Source organism: Pyxicephalus adspersus, chromosome 3 (assembly GCF_032062135.1).
Source record: "Pyxicephalus adspersus chromosome 3, UCB_Pads_2.0, whole genome shotgun sequence".
NCBI lineage: Eukaryota > Metazoa > Chordata > Amphibia > Anura > Pyxicephalidae > Pyxicephalus > Pyxicephalus adspersus.
In genome coordinates this window covers 42684572-42706063 of record NC_092860.1, presented here as the reverse complement: position 1 = coordinate 42706063, position 21492 = coordinate 42684572, and the positions used below count along the sequence as shown (strand labels likewise).

The window sequence follows — 21492 nt, the reverse complement described above, 5'->3', positions numbered from 1 at the left end:
ATGTCATTTTAAATAAAAGTAATAGGTTTTTAGTAACAATATATAGTTTTTTATTAAAATTGTCATAAATACTGACTTTTACTTGGAAGAATATTGTGTTCAGTAATACATATTTATGGGCTCTTTATATAACAGGGAATCTGACATTTCCTCAAACATTACCTGGTGGAAAATCTTTAGGTTTTAGTTTTCTAATAAAGAATTTTATATTGCTTGAAGGAGACTACTTGTGTTTATATTATTGTAATTAAACTTCACATGTACGTGTAATTAAGAATAAAGTTTGGAACGCAGGACATCATTCTGAGAGCGAGGTTTGGAACACATTACTATAATTTACATATGTGGAGCGCAGATCTGAAAACGAGGCTTGGAACTCAGGCCATGAACTGAAAACGAAGCTTGGAATGCAGGACATGATATGAGAACGAGGCTTGGAATGCAGGAGTTTAATAAGGGAATGAGACTTGGAATGCAGGGCACTGTAACGGAGGGAGGATTGGAATTTCAGCAGAGAAGGAGTAACGGTGTCTCCATAAGAACAGTGTCTATAAGATAAATATAGGAAACACACAAATGGGGGCTTCCACGGAATACAACAGCAAGGTTGGTGTGCTGGGTGTTGTATATGTAGCAGAGGCTGTGATATCAGATGTACAGCACAGATCACTGCTAATATTTGTAATATAGAGAAAATTGTATTAATATTAATAATATTAAACAGGATTTATATAGCGCCAACATATTGCACAGCGCTGTACATTAAATAGGGATACAGACAGTGACACAGGAGGAGGAGAGGACCCTGACCCGAAGAGCTTACAATCTAAAAGGTGGGGGGAGTATCAGACTATTTATCTGCCTTGTACTAAAACAATAGGTGTGAAGAATTATAAAGGTTCAGTGGTAATTTAAATGAATTGACTTGTCTGCTGTTGAAGATGGGGAATTATTAGGAAGGTAACAAACTTTATTGATATGCCTCTCAAACATATTGTTTCTAGACTGAAAATATTTTGGGATATATGTAGTTGTGATGGCCATATCATTTGTTCCCTTCCTTAGTAGTGCCTGCTCAAATGCAAACATTGATGCCATGGCCCAGGTTCACATCATTGGGGCCACCATAGTCCAGCCATATAGGTGAATGTTTCATATACACTGCTATGGGTGAGGACAGACCACCCATGTGAATGGGGTTTCCATCCTATGGCAGTGCACAAAAAGAAGTGCTTACATTTCTATTTGTTTACATTCTTTCCATACTAAACAATATATGCAGTACTGCCCATTGTGATGAGCACTGGGCCAAACCCAATCTATGAATGAGTTGATTTTTTTAATAAGGCATTTGTATGTTTGTCGCTTGTTTAACATCCTCTTTGTAGGATACCTGTTTATTTTTTTTCTGCAGTTCAGCAACACTAACATGTCTTATCCCTCCCCAGTCCATGAAAAGAAGAAGAAGAAGCAGTGGCAGACTGATAAACTCTTTACCTTCTCTCAGCATGTTGGCACTTCTGATTGGTTCCTTGTTCTGCTTCTCTCTCTCCCAGTCTGAACTCTGATATTTAGGAAGAGGCTGATAAAAAAAAACTGATGAGGCTGATAAAAAGTTTAGATACTTGTACAGCTTTTATTGATGTATTAATGAACACAGTGTTCGTTATTTCCTTCTTCTGTTTGCAGATCAGACTCCATGTTACTAGTACAAGATGACCAGAAGTGGAATAAATTATAACTGGGTGTCTACAGGTCCTGGATGATGCAGCGCATCAACAAGAACGTTGTGTTGGCTGTGCTGACAGCTGCAAGTACCCTGTTTCTCCTGTTTCAGCTATATTACTATAGATACTACATATCTGCAAAGGTAACACATGTAAAGAAGTGTCACTAATATTTATTCTTTATGATTTGCCTGTCCTTTAAAGGTGTTTCATCTTCCAACTCAAGGCACTTTCTTTTTGGGGAAGTATTTTGGATTAGTTAGCACTAGAACGCAAGAAAGATTTATTCCTACTCTTTTTTTTGTGTTTTTGTATACTTACATACTAGAACTTTAGGTTGGTAGATCTAAAACACCTAAGGATTTTTATTGTCCCCTTGCTTTATGATGTGAAAGAATGTTCTTATAATTTGTGGTAGTAAATAAGTGTTTACAAAAGCTAATTGTAGTTTCAGGAGAGGAGTAGAATATATTAATGAAGTATGAACAATAAGAAATTTTAAATAAGCATGTAAACAATTCACAGACATTTGCTGAAATCTTATGAATAGGGACACAGATGCCAATTACATTTATTTTTTTTTGGTAGAAGGGTAGAACCCCTGAAATAAATGTTTTAATGCTTCCCTTAGAGAGATTGCTGCTATTTTCATTATCAGGTAATGGGTCAGATAGGATAGGAAGTAAGGAGAAATATGCTCAGCTACTGCCAACATTCATAAAATCTCTGTCTATGTTATACTTAGGAGTTGCAAACCTAACTACTGCACATTGGCTGTAGGAGGTTCTTTTCTTTATGTCCAAAATGTTTTACCTGAGTTCAGTTTTAAAACTAATGGTGACCATGCAGTGCATCGTTAGTAGGAATGAACTGGAGTAAAGTCATAATAAAGCTAAAGAGATTGCTAAAAATACACCTAAACAAAATCAGCTGGTGGAAATCGGAGAACTATGCAGTGCTTTCTTCTGCCACTCTAGCGCTCCCACCATTATAGTGTTTTTACTATTTATTTTACAAGAGGACGCTAAAACAACCCCTAACTGGATGGTCTTTATGCATTCCATTTCATCTATTCCTTCTTTTTAAATTCAGTATTTACTGAGCAATTGCAAATCTTAGGTAAGCTTAGTGATCCAATATGGTGGCTTTGTATTAACCTTCTCATCTACAAATAGGGATACCTGTACCAACAATAGATTTTCACCAGGAGACAAAAAACTGGTGTGTATGTATGTAAGGAGCTTTGCTGCTGTTACCCCGTTTTATTAGAAGCCGTATGCTTTGTAAGCTTGTGTATGTAATAAATCCAGTGCAGTTACCAGTAAGAAAATAGGTTCCTTTGGATTGTTTATTGGTATTAACAGTGATTCATGTAATTGACAAATACAAAGAGCAGTGTGTGTATATATGTGTGTATACAGATACATTTGTATTTCATAATCTTCAGTTCATTTTTAATTTTTTTTTTATATTTAGCATGGCCCTCCATTTTCCAAGCTGAAAGGAATGTTGGCACAAGAAGGGACTAATTGGGTAGGCATAATGTTCGTAAATCATGTGTATGATTTTTTTTTTGTACTTTAGGATAACTTGTTGATTCTACTATACATCTAAGCAGCATAAAGAATATGTTTAATAACACATCTACACCATTACAAAGTTTGTTTGTTACCAAATATCTACATAAATTGGGTCTACACGAACAGTTTTAAAAACGCATGTAAACCTTCCTACTGCGTTTATGTTTTTATGAACTTTTACTAGCGTTTTAAAGCTTGCCTTTAACCTGCTTTTTTATTTTTTGTGCTCAAAAACGTGCCTTAAGGAAACATTCTGGTGTAGATTAGCCCATTAAAATGCATGGGAATTTCAAACATGGGCTTTTAAAGCCTCACAGTCCATTTAGAGTAAGCCTAAAAATGCAAGCAAGTTACTAAGCTTTAGTAGTATATGAGAAGGCAGAAGCATATACCTATCTAGATTGCTTTTTGGACTATTTGACCATGATATATATATATATATATATTTTCATTTTATTCTGTTATGTATATTTTTTTTTTTTGTTTTTGCTAAAATCATCCAGCGAGTGGTGAAGAATTTCTTAAACCTGGTTTCGCACCACAGTGTGCCAGTATTTCTAGTGGACGGTGAGGTTCTACCACTTCTAGGTGAAGATGTGGAACAACTGAAAAGCTCTCTGGATACTACACCATCAGAATGTCAGTACTTCTGCAAGCCAAGAGATGTCACTACATTTGCACTTCTGGATAAGATGTGGGAACACAAAGTAAGAAAAATAAAACTCATCTTTGAAACATTATAAACAATACATTTTAGCTGGCAATTTGTTGTTAAACATTTCTTTTTGTATCTCGGTATTAGAACTATGCAAGTAGTGAAATAATTAGGATAGCATTTTGGTATTCTGCATCTCCCATTTCTTATTGAATTGCTGTGGAGAAACATAAATCCTTATGGCTTTATTGAGTGCATGCTTTAGCCAGAAGATGAAGAATTCTGATTTTCTCCTGTGGTTGTCTTCTGTTACATATGCTGTTCGCAAAGGATCATCAAAAGGCAATAGAACAACAAAACACCAGGAAGTACAACTATCAATAACTAGAAAACCCCTTTTAATATTGTATTAAAGAAAATAGAAACACCTTAAGTAATCTAGTGTCAAGCAATGTCATTGCAGGTTTTCTAGCATAATTATATATTTTAAGTAGGTCTCCAGCCATATTTTTATTTTTTTAGTTTCCAATACAATTATAAGGCTTCGATTATTTTTTTTAGGTTTATTATCTTGTCTTTCTTGGCATGATTTTCTACCCTGGTAACACAAAAGAATGTAAGAAAATGTCTACAAATAACTTTAAACATTACAAGGTACTTTTTCTCTCCTTACCAGTTTTTTCTTTTCTACTTTAGGGCAGTTTTTTCCGAGCTGCAGAGAAGATGGGATTTCAGTGGCAGAAATATGAGGGGAAAGATCCACGACTGGAAGGAATGGATGACTTGTCAGGTGTACAAATACCTCTTCATTATATATTTAGGATGGCATCTCATACAATCCATTTAGTAGTGCTGTATGAAAGAAGTGGCAACTACCTGTGGCATGGTCCTTTACGGCTCAAGAAAAATATGGATAGAAAGTTTGCACCTTTCCGAAAGCTTCAATTTGGTCGATATGCTGGAGCGTATAATAGGTAACCTGTTTTGTAGTAATGTACATTTGTTATGTTTTTTTCTTTCTTTTTATTTTTAACTTGCCCCAAATCTTTGGGGATTTTTAGACATTCAAAGCATGACTTCTGTTGTATTCTACAGGGAAGCACCATTTTGCTGTTTGCCTTGTTAAGTAAGCCATCACGATTGATGGAAAGATCAACTCAAAACTGTGTTAGAAAGTTCTTTCACATTCTTTCACATCTTACATATGACAAGCAAATACACTACTCTGCATGCACTGGATAGGGTGAAAATGTATAAAATAAATGCTAGGATAAACAAGTTTTTATTGTAGAAGAGAAATGCAAAGTTTTTACTACCAAAAAGCTGTACAGTTTTGGTAAGTTTCATATTCAAAATTTTTAACTGAAGGGGTGTGCAAACTGATAAACTGATTTGTTTATTTGATATTCTTTAGTCAGCAGTCATAGGACATGTGGGGGGTGACCAAGACAGATTACTTACCTGCAAGGAAAAATATTAATTTAACCTGGTTCACAGATGTCTGGTGTATAAAATAGTTACAAATCACTTGGCGCAGCTTTAAATCAGAAATGTCATCATGGATATATTGCTGAACATTTATAGATCTAAATTCTAAAATGAGACAATAACATGATCTTTTAATAATTATCTAATTTTTTTACATCTTTGCCTATTTTAGAGTTGAACTGATCCAGATTACTGTTGATGGCCTGAAATTGCAGATCCCAAAAAATCCATTACAATTTTTAGCAGAAATGTCTCATTCAAGATTTCTTGAGTGCAGATATAGAGAAGCACGTTCATTCTTTCAGGTAGGTTTTAAGACCTGGAAAGTGGCCAATGCCCAGCTGATTCTTTTTTTTTTTTATACTGTGTTGTAGAATCCTTTTATATATATATATATATATATATATATATATATATATATATATATATATAACTAACCTTTGTTAAAGGTGTTGCTTTTAAAATTCTAGATGCATGTAACATCACAGGTTTTATCTAATATCACCTAGATCAGAGGTACCTAGTTTAGGTCTTCGATGTCCAGGATTTACACACATTTTTTATATTTCCCTGATAGCAGTACATTTAGTACAGGGGGTTTACAAGCAGTCAGAAATATTACACTGTTTGAATAAAAATTCTGGCCCCCATGGACTGGAGTTGGACAATCCTAACCTAAATGTTGTTCTTTAAGCAGTCTACATGTACCTGCAGATAGGAGCTAAATGCATTATTTTCATCATCAGTCTCCATGTGGATGAAGATGTTTGTAAGAATTAATAAAAGTATAGATGTTAGGGCATAGTAGGCAGTCTGTAATGATGAATGTAATATGGAGGTTGGAGTGGAATTTAAAATATAAATGTGCATTTAAACTGTATAATAAGTTTTTTACTAAATCTTAATTCTTACATGCAACTGTGGAAATAAATTATTGTCTATGTGGAAGATATTTTAGCTCTTACATATGTAAGTTGGACACAATACAATATAGTCCCAGTATTCCAATTCGTTATAATGCTTAAATAGAATGTAAAGATTAAGAACACTCATGCAAGTATGTTTCTTAGCTGTATCCTGATGACTTATCTGTGGAAGGAATTGATTTCCGAAGAAAGGCCAAAACACTGTTACATTTGGCAACTTCCACTTTGGATGCTTTGGGGGTGAGCTTCTGGATCAGCAGCGGTACATGTTTAGGTAATATGAATACTACTTCCATAAAGAAGTCTGTCTAAAGCCATTTTCAACTTTCTGTACTGTAAATACAATAGGAAGCTTTAAGGGTAGGGTAATCCTTTTACAAACTCACTACACAAGTTACAGTCTAACTGTAAAATCTCCTTTAGATCTGCCAACAGCATTATATTGCAAAGGCCCTATGAATTAGATGCAGAGTGATTGTGTGGTTTTGAAAGATCTTCATATTCCATTTTTTAGTAAAAAAACATATTTTCAGTAATTTTTTTGATAGATATGTGGTTACCAAAAACTGTGTAAAGTTCTGCCAATCCTAAAATGAAATGATAAAGGGAACAATAGGATAGGAGAGAAGGGGTTTTGTTTCTGGCAGGTACAGTTTTAATAATCAGCAATCATTTGTTATGAATAGCAAAAGCACCTTGTTCACTTGGTAAGTAATTACTATAAACTAGTGTATATTCAGGATGATCCCGTTGAACATTAGTAATCGGTTCTCAAAAACTTGATAGAGTTTTCCTATAGAAAATGATACATCAAGGTTAAAGACTAATATAACAGAACAGGTCCCAAGCCCCAACGCGTTTTGCCCTCCAAGCTTTCTCAGGGCATCTTAGAGAACCGACAAGTAACTGCAAGGTATCCATGTTTTCTATGAAAAAGGAACATCTAATGATCGATGTGGATGAAAAGTAGGATAAAGTCTGTCAGGTAAAGTAGATCAAATTGGCTAAGAAGAACTCACACTGTATTAAGAACTTTTGTCAAGCTTATGATTCTTCATGATCTTACTACATTGTGAGTTCCTCTTAACCAATAATTAAATGTTTCAATGTTTGTTTGCATTTAGTTTTTTTGCAGAGTTTGTCAGAATATTTTTTCTGCTTGCTGTACCTGTTGGACATTTTTTTAACAGGCTATGTTACTGCACATTTAGGTATAAGTATCAGAATTTCATTATGGTAACAAGATAAGTGATATATGTTTTTGTAGGGTGGTATCGGCAGTGTAATATTATTCCTTACAGTAAAGATGTGGATTTGGGGATATTCATAAAGAACTACAAACCTGAACTAGTTCCAGCATTCCAGAAAGCTGGCCTCCCACTAAAGCACAAGTTTGGAAAGGTCAGTGTTTTTATGTAAAATCTTTTTAAACAATTCATAGTATATTAGATGTTTTTTTTTAATATTACTGTATTTAGCATTCCTATGATCTCATTCAAGATATATTTTTGGGGTCATATATGTTTCTTGTAGTCTGGTTGATTTTAGGTGGAACCTTTTTTGTCGTTCCTTTTTATGTTCCCACTATATGTATGAACATATATATTGTATTCCAACTCTTTACTAGAGGTGTTTGTTTATGTGTATCCAAAGCCAATATTTTTTCCAGTTTAGATAGATTATAGAATGCTTTTATTGATGTGTGTCTCAGCTAGGAGATCCACCCTCTTTTTTTTGTTATTCTTGTGACTATTGTTTTGTGGGGAAAATTTCAAAACATCGGCAAATATTTTAACTATTCCCTGTAGCATACTACACTAAAATTGATGTCGGCGCTGCATACAGGAAAATGTGAAAGTGTTTGTTTTCTGTAATAAACAATGCAATCCCTGATCCCTTATAGGCGTGCTTTTCTGCAAGGTACCAGCATAGTGTTGAACAGTTCTGACTCTTCTATCTAAATTACATTGTTTCCTGTAGGTAGAACCATCTTCTTGCGTTTTTACAACCTGTCTGTATATATATTTTCCTATAATGTCAGAAGGAAAGATTTGTCTTCTAGTCCCCCAGCAGATGGCGCTGTCATGCCTCAATAATACAAGGCTTAGTGAGGGTGAATATGTTCTGCTTGATGTCAGTTATAAACCGAATCAAATTTGGCAGCAAGGATGCAAGAAAACTTCTATTTAAATGTATGCAGTACTGGTGAAATGTGCAGTGTGGTTTCTGACTATTCATGGGATCCTGTTTTTGATATATATATGAATTTTAAAATGAAAGGATAGGCGCCTTTTAAAACTTTAGGCTAATTTATTTTTTTTTAACGCTTTTTTTTAAATTACTTTTTTTGTAAAAATATTCCTAATTGTTTCACAGTAGTCTACCAGTATTGTGTGGATTCATTTTGAGTAAAATCAGTCAATGCATGGTTGCATTATTATATATTTTGTTAGTTCAGCACTTGCTTTTGAATTACACGGTCCAAAAAAAAAAAATTTTCACTTGCCAAGAATTTTTCAATATATTTAGTGTATTTCAGATCTGCTTAATCCAGAAATGACATCAGTTTCATTGAATTGACTCTAGTTCTTGTCATACAGGAATCGCAATAGATGATTTTACCAACAACAAATGTTAACACAGCATATTATTATCAATCTTTATTTATACCGATGTTTTGCATTTTATATAATAAATGTAGCATTATTTTCATGAAACTTTAATTTGCCTTTTTTTTTTATTCATACATTTTTATTTTTTACAGAAATATGAGTTCTTCAAGTAGAAGTTGTGGTAATGTATTTTGCTACATTTGTGGTGAATATTCCCAGCAAAAACAGAAGAAAAATTACAGAATTTGTAAAACAAGCATATTTTGCATATTTTGGTATTAAAGTGTCTATGGAGTGTCTACATCAGTGGAAAAATGGAAAACAGAAAGGTTTGAAATTTGGTGTACCTATGGTATGGCAAGAGCCAATAAATCATCATAATGATTATTTTTGTGCTGTGAATGTAAAAGGTTCAATCGTTACAAGAAAAACAAGTGGGAGTACCCTGATTTGGAATCAGCAAGACGACCTGTACGGCCTGGTGCTGATGTTCCCATACCAGTGTTCAGTACACTCCCTGATATTCCTGTATCCGACATGGAGGATATACAGGGTTTGGAGTGTAATCCAGGAGTTAGCAGTGAAAGTGAATATGAAGGAAGTGATTCATCAAACCAGCAGTTCTCCCAAGAAGAGCTCAATGATTTAATACGTGACCTTGAACGTGAAGTCTGTCAAAAAAAATAATCTGAACTTTTAGCATCCTGTCAAAAAGAAAAGAAATGTCTGAGACCCGAAGTTGAAATGACGGTTTATAGGACAAGAGAGGTGACACTCGTACCATATTTCAGTGAAGATGGAGACTTTGTGTACTGTTGTAACATCCCTGGACTACTAGCCCATATGGGAGTACCAGAATAACGAGCAGAAGACTGGTGGCTTTTCATAGACAGTTCCACTCAAAGTTTTAAATCTGTTTAACTGCATAATGGAAACTGCTATGCATCAATTCCAAATGGTCACTCAACAAAACTTAAAGAAGAATATGAAAATATCCAAATGGTCTTACAACAGCTTTGCTATCATGAACACCAATCGGTCCATATGTGTTGATTTAAAAATGGTGAGCTTCCTACTTGGACATCCGCTTGTGTGATAGTAGAGCAAAGCAGGATCACGGGAAAAAAGTGACCTGGCTTCCAAGGTAAAACATGAAAAAATGTGCAGTGAACATCATTACGAGCCAATGGTTGACAAAGAAAAAATCGTTCTCCCTCCACTACACATAAAGTTGGGATTAATGAAGCAATTTGTTAGAGTTCTGAACAAGGATGGTGATTGCTTTAAATATACTTGTAGATTCTTCCCTGGATTGAGTACTGAAAAAATATAAGCAGGAATCTTTGATGGACCCCAGATTCGGAAACTGATAAATGATTCAAATTTCACAAGTTACATGACTGATACTGAAGCTTCTGCCTGGCACAGCTATGTCATTGTTGTCAAGAAGATCTTGGGTAACCATAAAGCACAAAATTATGAAGAACTGGTAAAAAAAACTTGCTCTTAAAATTTAAAAATGTGGCTGATACCTTGAGCATAAAGGTACACTATCTCCATAGCCATTTTCAAAAATTTCCAGAAAACCTTTGGGGAGAGGTTCAATCAAGAAATAAAGGTGATGGAAGAAAGGTATCGGGGCAGATGATATAGACACATGATGGCAGACTCCTGCTGGAGCCTTCAACGTGATTGTCCTGATCATCAGCATAAAAAAATATAGATAAAAATATACAATAATGGGAAAGAGTTGCCTACTTTTGTTTGCCAAGCAAATGGAAATATTTGCTAGGAAATCATACAAACTTTTTTTCAATGTTTTTCAATGACTTCTTTGTGATCTGTAAATACACTGAATATAGAATATATTGACATTAGGTATTTCAAAAATTTAATTTTGTATGCGTTGGCAAATCTAGTTTAATTTTGCTTAATTTGCATGTTTCATTATGTTTTCTATGAGGTTATTATTGAGGTCATTATTTTAAAAATAGAGCCAATCTAGCAAAACCAATACCATAATTGGAATCTGTGCATCAAACATGACCTAAAATGACTTTTTTCAGTTTGGCAAGAAAATGGTTGTTGACCAGTGTTATGGTTAATGCCCAAAATTGGATCTGGGATTATTAAAATTCTGAATGACATTGCACTCACCTAAACAAGCAGTAAAGGCTGATGGCATCAAATAATTTTATTGACTGATTTATTGTAATCCATTCACATTTCCTTTTTTAACATTTTTTCCTTTCTACATTACAAAGGCTTCTGCAGCTGTATGCAACAACAAATCACGCATATAAGTACTAGTATTGCTGGATATTGCACTTTGTCCTGGTCTTTGGACTGCCAGGAAATGCAGTGACATCTATAGATATGTCACATTCCACTCTAAATACAATGTGGAAACACTGAACACTCTGTAGCAGCAGCAAAAGCCCAGGAATTTATGTTTAAGCCCCTAGGCTTAGTGCTAGATTATGGCGGTCATTGACAGCCAGCACTGAAACCTGCTACCATTAGAGTACAGACTGCTGTGCAGCCGACCTGATTTGAGAGCTAAAAACAATGGGTTGCAAAGCAAACACAGGTCAATTGGTGTTCTCCATGAAGCAAGGAAATTTATCAATAATCTATAAAAAAGACTATACATTAGTCTGTAATCCATACTTTTCAAAATTTTCAAAAATCCAAACATGTTCTGTATTATATAAGTGAAGTTTAATAATGGTTGCAAACCAAGCATATCAATGAATTTGTGAGAATTTGTAGGGAAAATTCTGTTCTGGAACTCATTTCTTCTTATTCTAGGTGGAGGATAGTTTGGAGCTCTCCTTTCTTGGGAGTGATGATGTGAAACTTGACATATTTTTCTTCTATGAAGAAGCTGATTATATGTGGAATGGAGGAACACAAGCTAAAAGTGGCAAGAAATTCAAGTATGAATATTTTACTTTATTATGTACAACAATAAGTTGAGGCCAAAAGAATAAGTTTATTTGCTCACAATAAATAAATAAGAGCTGGCCATACACTGGTTGATGGGTGCGTAATCAGATAATCAACAACCCCTCTCTGATATTGATCATTTACCTTGATTACTGCCTTCTACCCAACAATCAGCCTTCAAATTACAAATTAATTTAGCAGGAGTGCTCCCTATCAACCAGCAGTGCCCCGTCATTTACTGTAACAACCAACTGTTTGGCACATTGGAGTGTGGCTTTGATAGAATAAAAAACCAGTGTTTAAGAGCAGTTCGTTCCTAAAAAGCACCTGAAAGGTGGAAGCAATTCCCAAAAAAGGCAATTAGAGGACAAACTAATAGTTACCAATTGCTTGTAGGTCGCTGGTATATTCTCCATTATTAATTTACCAGGTTTTGTTGTTCTGTGTTGCTGTGATGAGTTAGGCAGGATTTGTTTTCTCATGTCAGTGCTGCCCTCTGGAGAAAGGTTCTCTTTCACTTGTTGGGAGAATATTAAAAAAAAAAAAAATAACAAGACGTGTAGAAACCATGAATGAACAGAAGGAATAAAGAAGGTAGATCCTTGCACTGAATGTTCTCAGGTACAGCTTTGCTAGGAAAATTTTAATGTTGTGAATAATTTCATTTTTTGTTTATTTTGCATGGAGTAATATGAACCTTAAAAACTAATCTTCTGTTTAATGTGTTTCCATTTTTATTTTAGATACCTTTTCCCAAAATTTACACTTTGCTGGACAGAGTTTTTAGAACTAAAGGTTCAAGTACCATGTGAAACACTGGATTATATTGAAGCCAATTATGGCAAGAACTGGGATGTTCCTCTTAAAGTTTGGGATTGGAAACATTCCCCACCTAATGTGCAGCCAAATGGAATCTGGCCTCTGAATGAGTGGGATGAAGTCATTCAGTTATTTTAGAGAAGTCAGCTCTGTCATTGTGACTCTACTGTGTGGAAACTTGGCTTAGCACTGTCACTTGCTGTCACATTACATGAAACATTTTACATCTGTAATGAAATTGCAAGTACTGAGCACCTAAAAATACATTATTTTCAGACCCAAGCTACTATAATGAAAGCTGCTATATGAAACACAGGAATGTGTCCTCTTTTATATTCAAGAACTACTGTGTTGTACTGTGACATGTCTTGCGTGGAATAACAAGCTAATGTCTTGGTTTGGTTTTTAATGTTTGTGTTTGCTACTAATAAATTGTGAGATTCTTGGAAAGTTGACACATTAAAATGTTTTCTTGAATATAATAATGAGGATATCCCTTCAATTTTAAAAAAGGTTTTACATAAAAGTGTGGGATGATCATATGATGATTAAATGACTAGAAGAAGTGTCACCACTGAGAGTTTTCCACTTTACCTCTGCTCTCCATTTCTTTTTTTTTTTTCTTTTTTTTTTTTTTGCTGCGGTGACATTGGTGAATTTTCCAAATAGGTGCACATACAGGCATACTGACCCTCTGCTTCCTGCAAATATGGAAATATCCAAAAACCCAGAACTATCCACATATATATATACACATTGGCCAATATTTGGAAACCAACAACTTAACCATTGCCCAAAACATTTTTGTGCAAGGCATGACTCTAGTGACAATTGTCAGTGCCTTTATGTCCCCTCTCAGATAAGCTTTTATGCTTTCTAAGGTTGATGTCATAGCTGATCCCTTCCAGATATAAACTGAGGCTAATATGGCAAGCATACTTGGTTGGAGAGGACAGGGGTTCAAACCGCACTAAGCATCCTCTGGCTCGTCCCATGTTGTCATATGTTTTGGCTGGGGAGCTGAAATAACTAGGAAATCCAATAGGCTCCCCATTTTACTTGTGATTTAACAAACAGATTTAAGTGTAAAAATTATTTAAAAAATACAGTTTTAAGCTGTCTCATATAACAAATATTTCATTAATATTAATTTTATTTGACTGTAATTTTATTTTAAGACTCTCCAAGGGCCAGCTTTACCTAGAGCTGCATTGCATGCTTATGCCCTAAATCTTTGAAATAGGTATAAAGTACCTGTATCCAATGCTAGTCTGCAACTATAGAATGGGGAATTTTGGAACAGGTAAATGTAATAATGTGTGACACATGCATGTCATGTTACAGATGTTGTGAAGTTTGCTTGATATAACAATTTCTAAAAAAACTTTCATGGTTAACACATTTTGGGGCTGAGAAAATAAAGTTCTGACTGGAGAAGTAGTATGCTGCTACATTGGACTTGATTTATTAAAGCTTTCCAAGACTGGAGAACCATGGTAATCTAGAAAACCTGGATTGGATTGACAGAAAATAGTTTCCTGGGCAAATATGTTAAATCCCAGACCAGGTAAGAGCAAAAACAGAGGAGATTGTTAGTGGGTTAGTGAAATGGCAGATGTGCTATTATGGTGAAATTTACAGAATTGTATTTGAACAACTGCAGTTTTACTAAATTTTTAGGTATGTAGTATGGTATAATAGCCAGCAAATAGCACATTTTTAAATAAATCAAGTCCAGGTTTGCTGGACAGACAAAAAGCCTAAGAGTGTACCTAATTGAGAATGCCAAAAGACCACAATTCATATCTTCACAGGATGCAATTACCAGCAGGGTGGGGAAGTATTAATACTTATAATATTCCTTTGGTGTCACTGAATATATCAGATATAAGGGTAAGTGCCAGAGCCAACATCAAGGCCAATCTTAGACTTTTCTGCATTTTAGATACATCCCCTCTCACCACCTGTTATATCTACAGAGAAGTGAAGTAAATATAACGCTATCAAATGAGACATAACAACTTTTGAAAGTGAAAATTATGTCCTAGAAGGTGATACAATACCAGAAGAGTAGTGAAATTTGTATGTGTTGTTAACGAGGTATAAGGTAGGTCGATTTTGTTAATAGCACAGACCTACAATGTGTTTTTAAAGGTTATTTGAAACAATCCTGGTAATGGTGAGTAAACCCTTTAACTGAGGATTGAGGTTTCAGAGGTGCCTATAAAAGAACAGAATAGCTACTTGACCGAATTAAGTCTTCCAGGTCAACCTCAAACGCTATGATATGTTGTATCATCTTCTTGTAATATGGAATATGGTTCCGGCGCCTCGCGAGCCGGCAGCATGTAAGATCGGCTCCTACTCACCTCCGGGATCCCGCGATACAAAGCCGCCACTTCTGTTCCTCTCCTGCCTGCAGCACTCACTCGGCTTACCGGTGCCTGGATGGACCGGTTCCTGGAGCGTTCCTCTGTGTCAGCCAGCCAGGAATCTATGGGGAAAAAATATAAGATCTGGGCCACGCCTTCTAAGATGGCCGCCACTCCTTCCTCCTCACGTGCATCCAACGCTGCTTCTTCTCAGGTACACTCTGCTGATCTTACTGATGTTTCTCATCCTACACAAATCGCAGATGCAGTAGCTGCATTGCTTAAACCTACTTTACTAGAAGCTATTGATGCTGCAGTACAAAAAGGTATTCAGTCCTTAAGGAAGGATTTAAGAGAGCAGTCTCAATGATTAGATAACGCTGAACAGCGGATCACTCTGGTTGAGGATGATGTTACAGCCACCAGAGCTATTATTTCCGCGCTGGAGGCCAAAGCACAAGCACTACAAGATAAAATAGAAGACCTAGAAAACAGGTCACGGCGCAATAAACTGCGCGTTGTAGGTCTCCCAGAAAGTGTTAAACCTTCGCAGCTACTTGAACTTTGTTCTACGGTGATACCGCAGTTACTGGGTCTTCAATTTTCCTGCAAAGTAGAGCGTGCTCATAGACTGGGTCCGGTTCGTAAGGAAATGTCTAGCCCACGACCAGTACTGGTAGCCTACTCTTACTACACCGATAGGAACCGTATACTTCAAGCTTTTCGCAACCAATGCAATCTGCATTTTGAGGGTGCCTCCCTGCTTAAATTTGCAGATTATTCTGCAGAAGTATCCCGCAAAAGGCACAGTTTTCAGCAAGTTTGTTCTACATTATACCGTCACAAAATGCGTTTCACACTGGCTTACCCAGCGGTCCTCCATTTCTCTGATGATCAGGGGCGCAAGTACTCTCTCACCTCTGCTGAAGAGGCAGAAAGTCTGGTGCACGCTCTGTTATCTGATCTGCCATCTACACCATCAGAGAAATCATATACTTCCCCACCACGCTCGGACGAGTGTTCATTATTCCGGTGTATTCTCCAAAATCATCCAAGCAACCAGGACCACCATCCACTAAGAGGATTCGTGACACACACCATTCTGAGCTGTTGTCCAAGGTGAGATAAATTGAAAAGAGTTCTGCTCTACTTTAAAGTGCCTTTATCTTTGTTTATTTTTGAAACTGCACCTTTATGATTCCCTTTTTGTGAGGTGTGAGCCCACCTCCAACAATATTGTGATGCTTTTGATGATGTCACTGACTTGGTTTGTTTGTTATTGCTCTGCGAGGAAAAAAGGAAAGTCATCCTTATATATTGTCTGTCTTCCCCTCTATGTTCTCCTGATGATCCCCCTGTTTTGTTTTTGTTATCCCTGGAAACACTCATTTTATTTGCTCACACAGCCATTACAAATATTGTGCCTGGTATACCTTGTCCATTTATTGCGGGCTTAGTACGCTGATTGTGCTATTTACTATCACAGTATGCGGGTGTGACTTTCCGTCACGATTCTACTTAACACATGTACCTATCGTGCTGCTGCTATATTATAGTTGGTCTCTTTCTTATGTGAATAAGCCCTTTCTCTATATTATATGCAAATAATCTCCTGGAATATTAAGGGGTTGCGTTCCCCTAACAAACACATGTCTGTACTCCGTCATTTGAAAAGGGTGAAGGCAGGATATTGTGTTGTTACAGGAAACACATTTGGGTGACAACGATTTTTATAGAATGAAAAAACTATGGGTTGGGGAAGTTTATGGTACCCCTGCTGCAGATAGGAAAGCTGGGGCAATGATTCTGATCCATAGGTCTTTTCAGGGCAAGGTTAAGACAGTGCAAAGTGACTCTGCAGGGCGTATTCTGAAAGTACTCATACAACTCCATGAATATGATCTGTCCATATATAATATATATGCACCAAATTCGCCACCACCATCCTTCTTTCAGGAAGTGTCCAACTGGGTAGCTCAAGACCCCACCCCCTATAAAATATTGGGGGGCGATTTTAATTCAGTCATGGTGCACTCTGAAGACAGGAGCTCTGGTTCGAGCGCATGTAATGATAGACCCACACCTCATTCGGTGTTATCGGACTTTGTCCATGCCATGTCTCTAAATGATATTTGGCGACAGTATCATCCCCTAGAGCGACAGTATACATTTGTCTCTCAAGCCCATGTGGCTCAGGCTCGCTTGGATTATCTGTTTTGTACGGACGCCATTATGTATAGAATTGAATCACCAGAGATTCATACAATGGTAATTTCTAGTCACTCTCCTGTCTCTAATATATTAAGAGATCAATACCCCAAAAGAGATTATATACCCTGGCGCTTTCCTTCTTATTTGGTCAAGGACCCTGAATTCCAGGGAGTATTACCGTCTGCATGGCTCGAATATCCCCAGTACAATGCTGCTCATAGAAACGAACCGATACTATTCTGGGAAGCGGGTAAGGCCTACTTGAGAGGTAGAATTATCTCCTTTATGGCTAAAAGGAAAAAGGCGACTTTATCTCACTTTTTATCTGCCCAACAGGAGCTTAGAACAGCGCAACAGGCGCTAACGGACAACCCCACCCCGAGTACTAAAAAAACATGGTATGAATCCAAACGTAAATTTGACTCATGGCTCTACCAATATGAACAGCTGAAGTGCAAATATAGATCTCTGGAATTTCACAAATATGGCAATAAATCAGGCAAAATGTTAGCCAACCTGGTACGTACTGGCTATAAACCAACATATATTCCAAAATTGCGCTCACCCACGGGCCCTATGGTTACTTCGCCCAAGGAAGTGAACCATTGCCTGGCCCAATATTTCCAGAATCTGTATTCTTCTCCAGAGACAGATGTTCAGGCTGGGACAACATTCCATCGGAAGTTGACCTACCCCGCTTGCAACAAACTGATATAGATGCACTAAATGCCCCTATTACTAAAGAACAGATCCTGATGACTATTAATAGTTTGAAAAATGGAAAAGCCCCAGGTCCTGACGGTTTCACCACTGAGTTTTTCAAATTTCTGAAGGATGAGGTGGTGGACGATCTTCATGCACTGTATTCTGCTCTTTGGGACAAAGGCGTGTATTTTCAATCTGGTCAAGAAGCATACATAAATCTCCTCTTGAAAAAAGATAAAAATCCCTGTGACCCGGAGTCATACCGCCCCATTTCCTTGGTGAATATAGATGCAAAAATATTGTCCAAAATTCTTGCAGATAGACTAGCTAAACTATTGCCATCTCTTATTTCTCCTTCACAAGTGGGCTTTGTTCAAGGCAGAGCAGCGGTGACTAATATCAGAAAAGTATTGGTGGCATTGGAGATTGCAAAACGACAACCTGACCTAGATTTGGCTATCGTCGGGATAGATGCGCACAAAGCTTTTGGCACGGTAAACATACCATGGCTTTTTAGGGTACTTAAACATATTGGATTTCAGGGACCATTCCTTAAATTACTGAAGGCCATGTATGCATCTCCAATAGCCAATATACACACACCTGGGTTTTTGTCCAATCCCATTACCCTACATAGAGGGACTAGACAGGGATGTCCTTTGTCCCCCCTCCTGTTCAATCTCGCACTGGAGCCGTTGGTCAGACACCTAGACAATACCCCCTTTTTACACGGCATAACGGTACATGATAGCTAATTACAAACTGCTTTTTTCGCAGATGATATCTTGATTTTCACCTCTAACCCCAGACTTGATAGTATTACTATTCAAACGGTGTTTCACACTTATGAAAGTTTTTCAGGGCTTAAAATAAATTTTGAAAAAAGTGAGATATTGTCCCTGGCCAGATCTACAGAGGTTGTAGAAAGCTGGAGGGCGCATGTGCCATTTAAAGTGGCACCGCACTCTATACTGTATCTAGGACTTCGCATTGGACGTCTGTCATCTTCTTTATACACATTAAATTACCCGCCCTTAACGACCAAAATACAAAAAGAATTGAGAATGTGGGAGAAATTGCCCTTGTCATTCCTAGGCCGATGCCACCTAGTGAAGATGATGTCTTTCTCAAAATTGCTCTACCCTATGCAGACGTTACCTCTTCTACTGACCCATGATGATGTTAATGTTCTCAATAGGGCTTTTACGAAATTTCTATGCACTGGCAAACGCCCAAGAATTTCGCTGACGAAATTGTACCTGCCCAAGACCGAGAGAGGTGTGGGCTTTCCAAATATAAGACTTCATAATTTGGCCTGCTTGACCAGACATGTTGTAGACTGGTTTAAGGGGACGTCTTGTTGTTCCAATGTACTTCTGGAAAGTGCTATGTCATATCCCTGGGATCCCTGTGCTCTAATACATTGTAGATTTTCTGTAATTCCAGCTTTTCTGCGGCACAATATATTAATTAGAGACACAGTGGTTGCATGGAAGGTGACTAGACAACGGTTCAAACTACCAGTTCGTCTATCTCAGTATCTGCCCATCTGTGGCAACCCTATGTTTCCACAGGCACAGGAGCATGCAGCATTTAAATTATGGAAACACAAAGGTTTACTATTCATTAAAGATCTCTTCCGAACGGAAGACCTGACTAAGCTATCCTTGACGGATTTGCAAGCTAAATATGGTATCCCGCGATGGGCACTTCATCCGTTGTATTATAACCAGGCTATGTCCTATCTTAAATCTTTGGTACTTCACTATGCAGAGTTATTTCGCCCCAATGGTTTTGACAAGCTCTTGTCGCTGTCTCCTCCAAATATCTCTAATATACACGCCTACCTGCTGCCTACTTTCATTAAACCTTTATCGGTTTCCAATGTGAAAATGTGGCAAAAAGACTTCCCAGATCCAGACATAGTGGATAATGCTATACAGGGTTACCTAACGGTTAGGAAGAGTATAGTGAATGAGGTGTGGAGAGAATCCCAATTTATGATATTACACAGGACCTATAAGGTGTTCAGACCTTCCACATCTACCCCACAGCCCAAGCAATGGCATTTTCAATGTCCCAAATGCAATTGTACTAATGCCTCTTTATCACATCGCCTGTGGTTCTGCCCAAATATTACCAACTTCTGGCATCAAATACTTATGTTAATATCTAATGTTATTGGTCATCCCATTTCAAATACACCTTCCCTGCTGCTGTTTGGTTCCTGGGATGGTGCAACCACGGACAATATACCACGTTCTATGCAGAAATAGACTAATGTTTGTCTTTTAGCAGCCCGGACGAGCGATTATGCATAATTGGATACAACCTCTTCCACCCACTTTGGAACAAGTCCTCTCTTCCCTCAAAGTTTTGTTTCAGAGAGAGATGTTGGATGCTCAACTGCAAGGCGATGACTGTAAAACTCGTTTTTGGCAACAGTGGTACCACTTTATGCTTTATGCCTTTACGAACTCGGAAAGCACATCGATCCTCGAACTGTTCCAATACTCCACGTGGTATATCACAAATATAACTGGCTAATAGTCCACGTTATATCACAAATTTAACTGGCTGATTCTGTGATTGTTTTTTGTTTACCAAAATGTTATGAGTGTTCCCCCCTTCCTCCCCCTCTGTGTTTTGTTCCCCTATTGGTTACAGATGTTTGATTGTATTTGTATAATTGAAAACTAATAAAAAAAGTTTAAAAAAAAAAAAAATACAGTTGGGAAAAATAATTTTACTCAAGATTTGGTCCTGGAGCCCATGGACGTATTCAGCCTATGGTAAGTAAACATACAAAGTAGTGGTACTCACAGTTCAGGATATTATCATCTAAAATACACATTACCTAATATCCTAAACTACATGACAAATATAACTTCTTGTTTTTGCCTAGTAGGACAAAAAGAAAGAAGAAAAGTACGGTTGTTTAGAATTGGCAATATAGTTTATATTCTATAATATGTTCCATATAAAATTATACTGTTTAGTGGGAGTTGCCTTTTTTTAATCTGATGTCCATTTGAAAGTAAATAAATAAATATACTTAAGATCTACCCCAATTTTCAAAGAAACAAAGTTTGTTGAAATTCCAGCGAATGGAAAAGTTAAAGTAAAGGTGTGGTACCAAAGGAGTAATTATATATACTTATATTTTTATACAAGAAAATATATAATATATATATATATATATATATATATATATATATATATATAAAAAGACATGTATACATATAGTGGAGGTTATACAATCAAACGAAAAGGTATAAGGTGGATAATTTATAGGATACTAATATCAAAAAATGGCACAATAGGGAAATAGTTGTTAGCAGGAGTTAAAGAAGAAAGTAACATGATTATAATAATAATGAAGAATCATATTATGACATGAGAACTATAAGGGGAAAAAATGGTGTAACTAAGTTATAAGAAAAATAAA

The 21492-nt window shown here is 36.7% G+C and overlaps 1 protein-coding gene across 1 annotated transcript; it reads left to right on the top strand.

Annotated features, from left to right (window-relative positions):
- Window positions 1-419: 419 nt before the first annotated feature.
- On the top strand, window positions 420-13211 carry FKTN (fukutin). The gene is made up of 10 exons (XM_072404357.1): window positions 420-606; window positions 1690-1870; window positions 3204-3260; window positions 3811-4014; window positions 4659-4936; window positions 5623-5755; window positions 6521-6650; window positions 7644-7777; window positions 11800-11927; window positions 12681-13211. The coding sequence occupies exons 2-10, from the start codon at window positions 1763-1765 to the stop codon at window positions 12892-12894; spliced, it is 1386 nt and encodes a 461-aa protein (XP_072260458.1). The 5' UTR covers window positions 420-606; window positions 1690-1762; the 3' UTR covers window positions 12895-13211.
- The last annotated feature ends 8281 nt before the right edge of the window (window positions 13212-21492 follow it).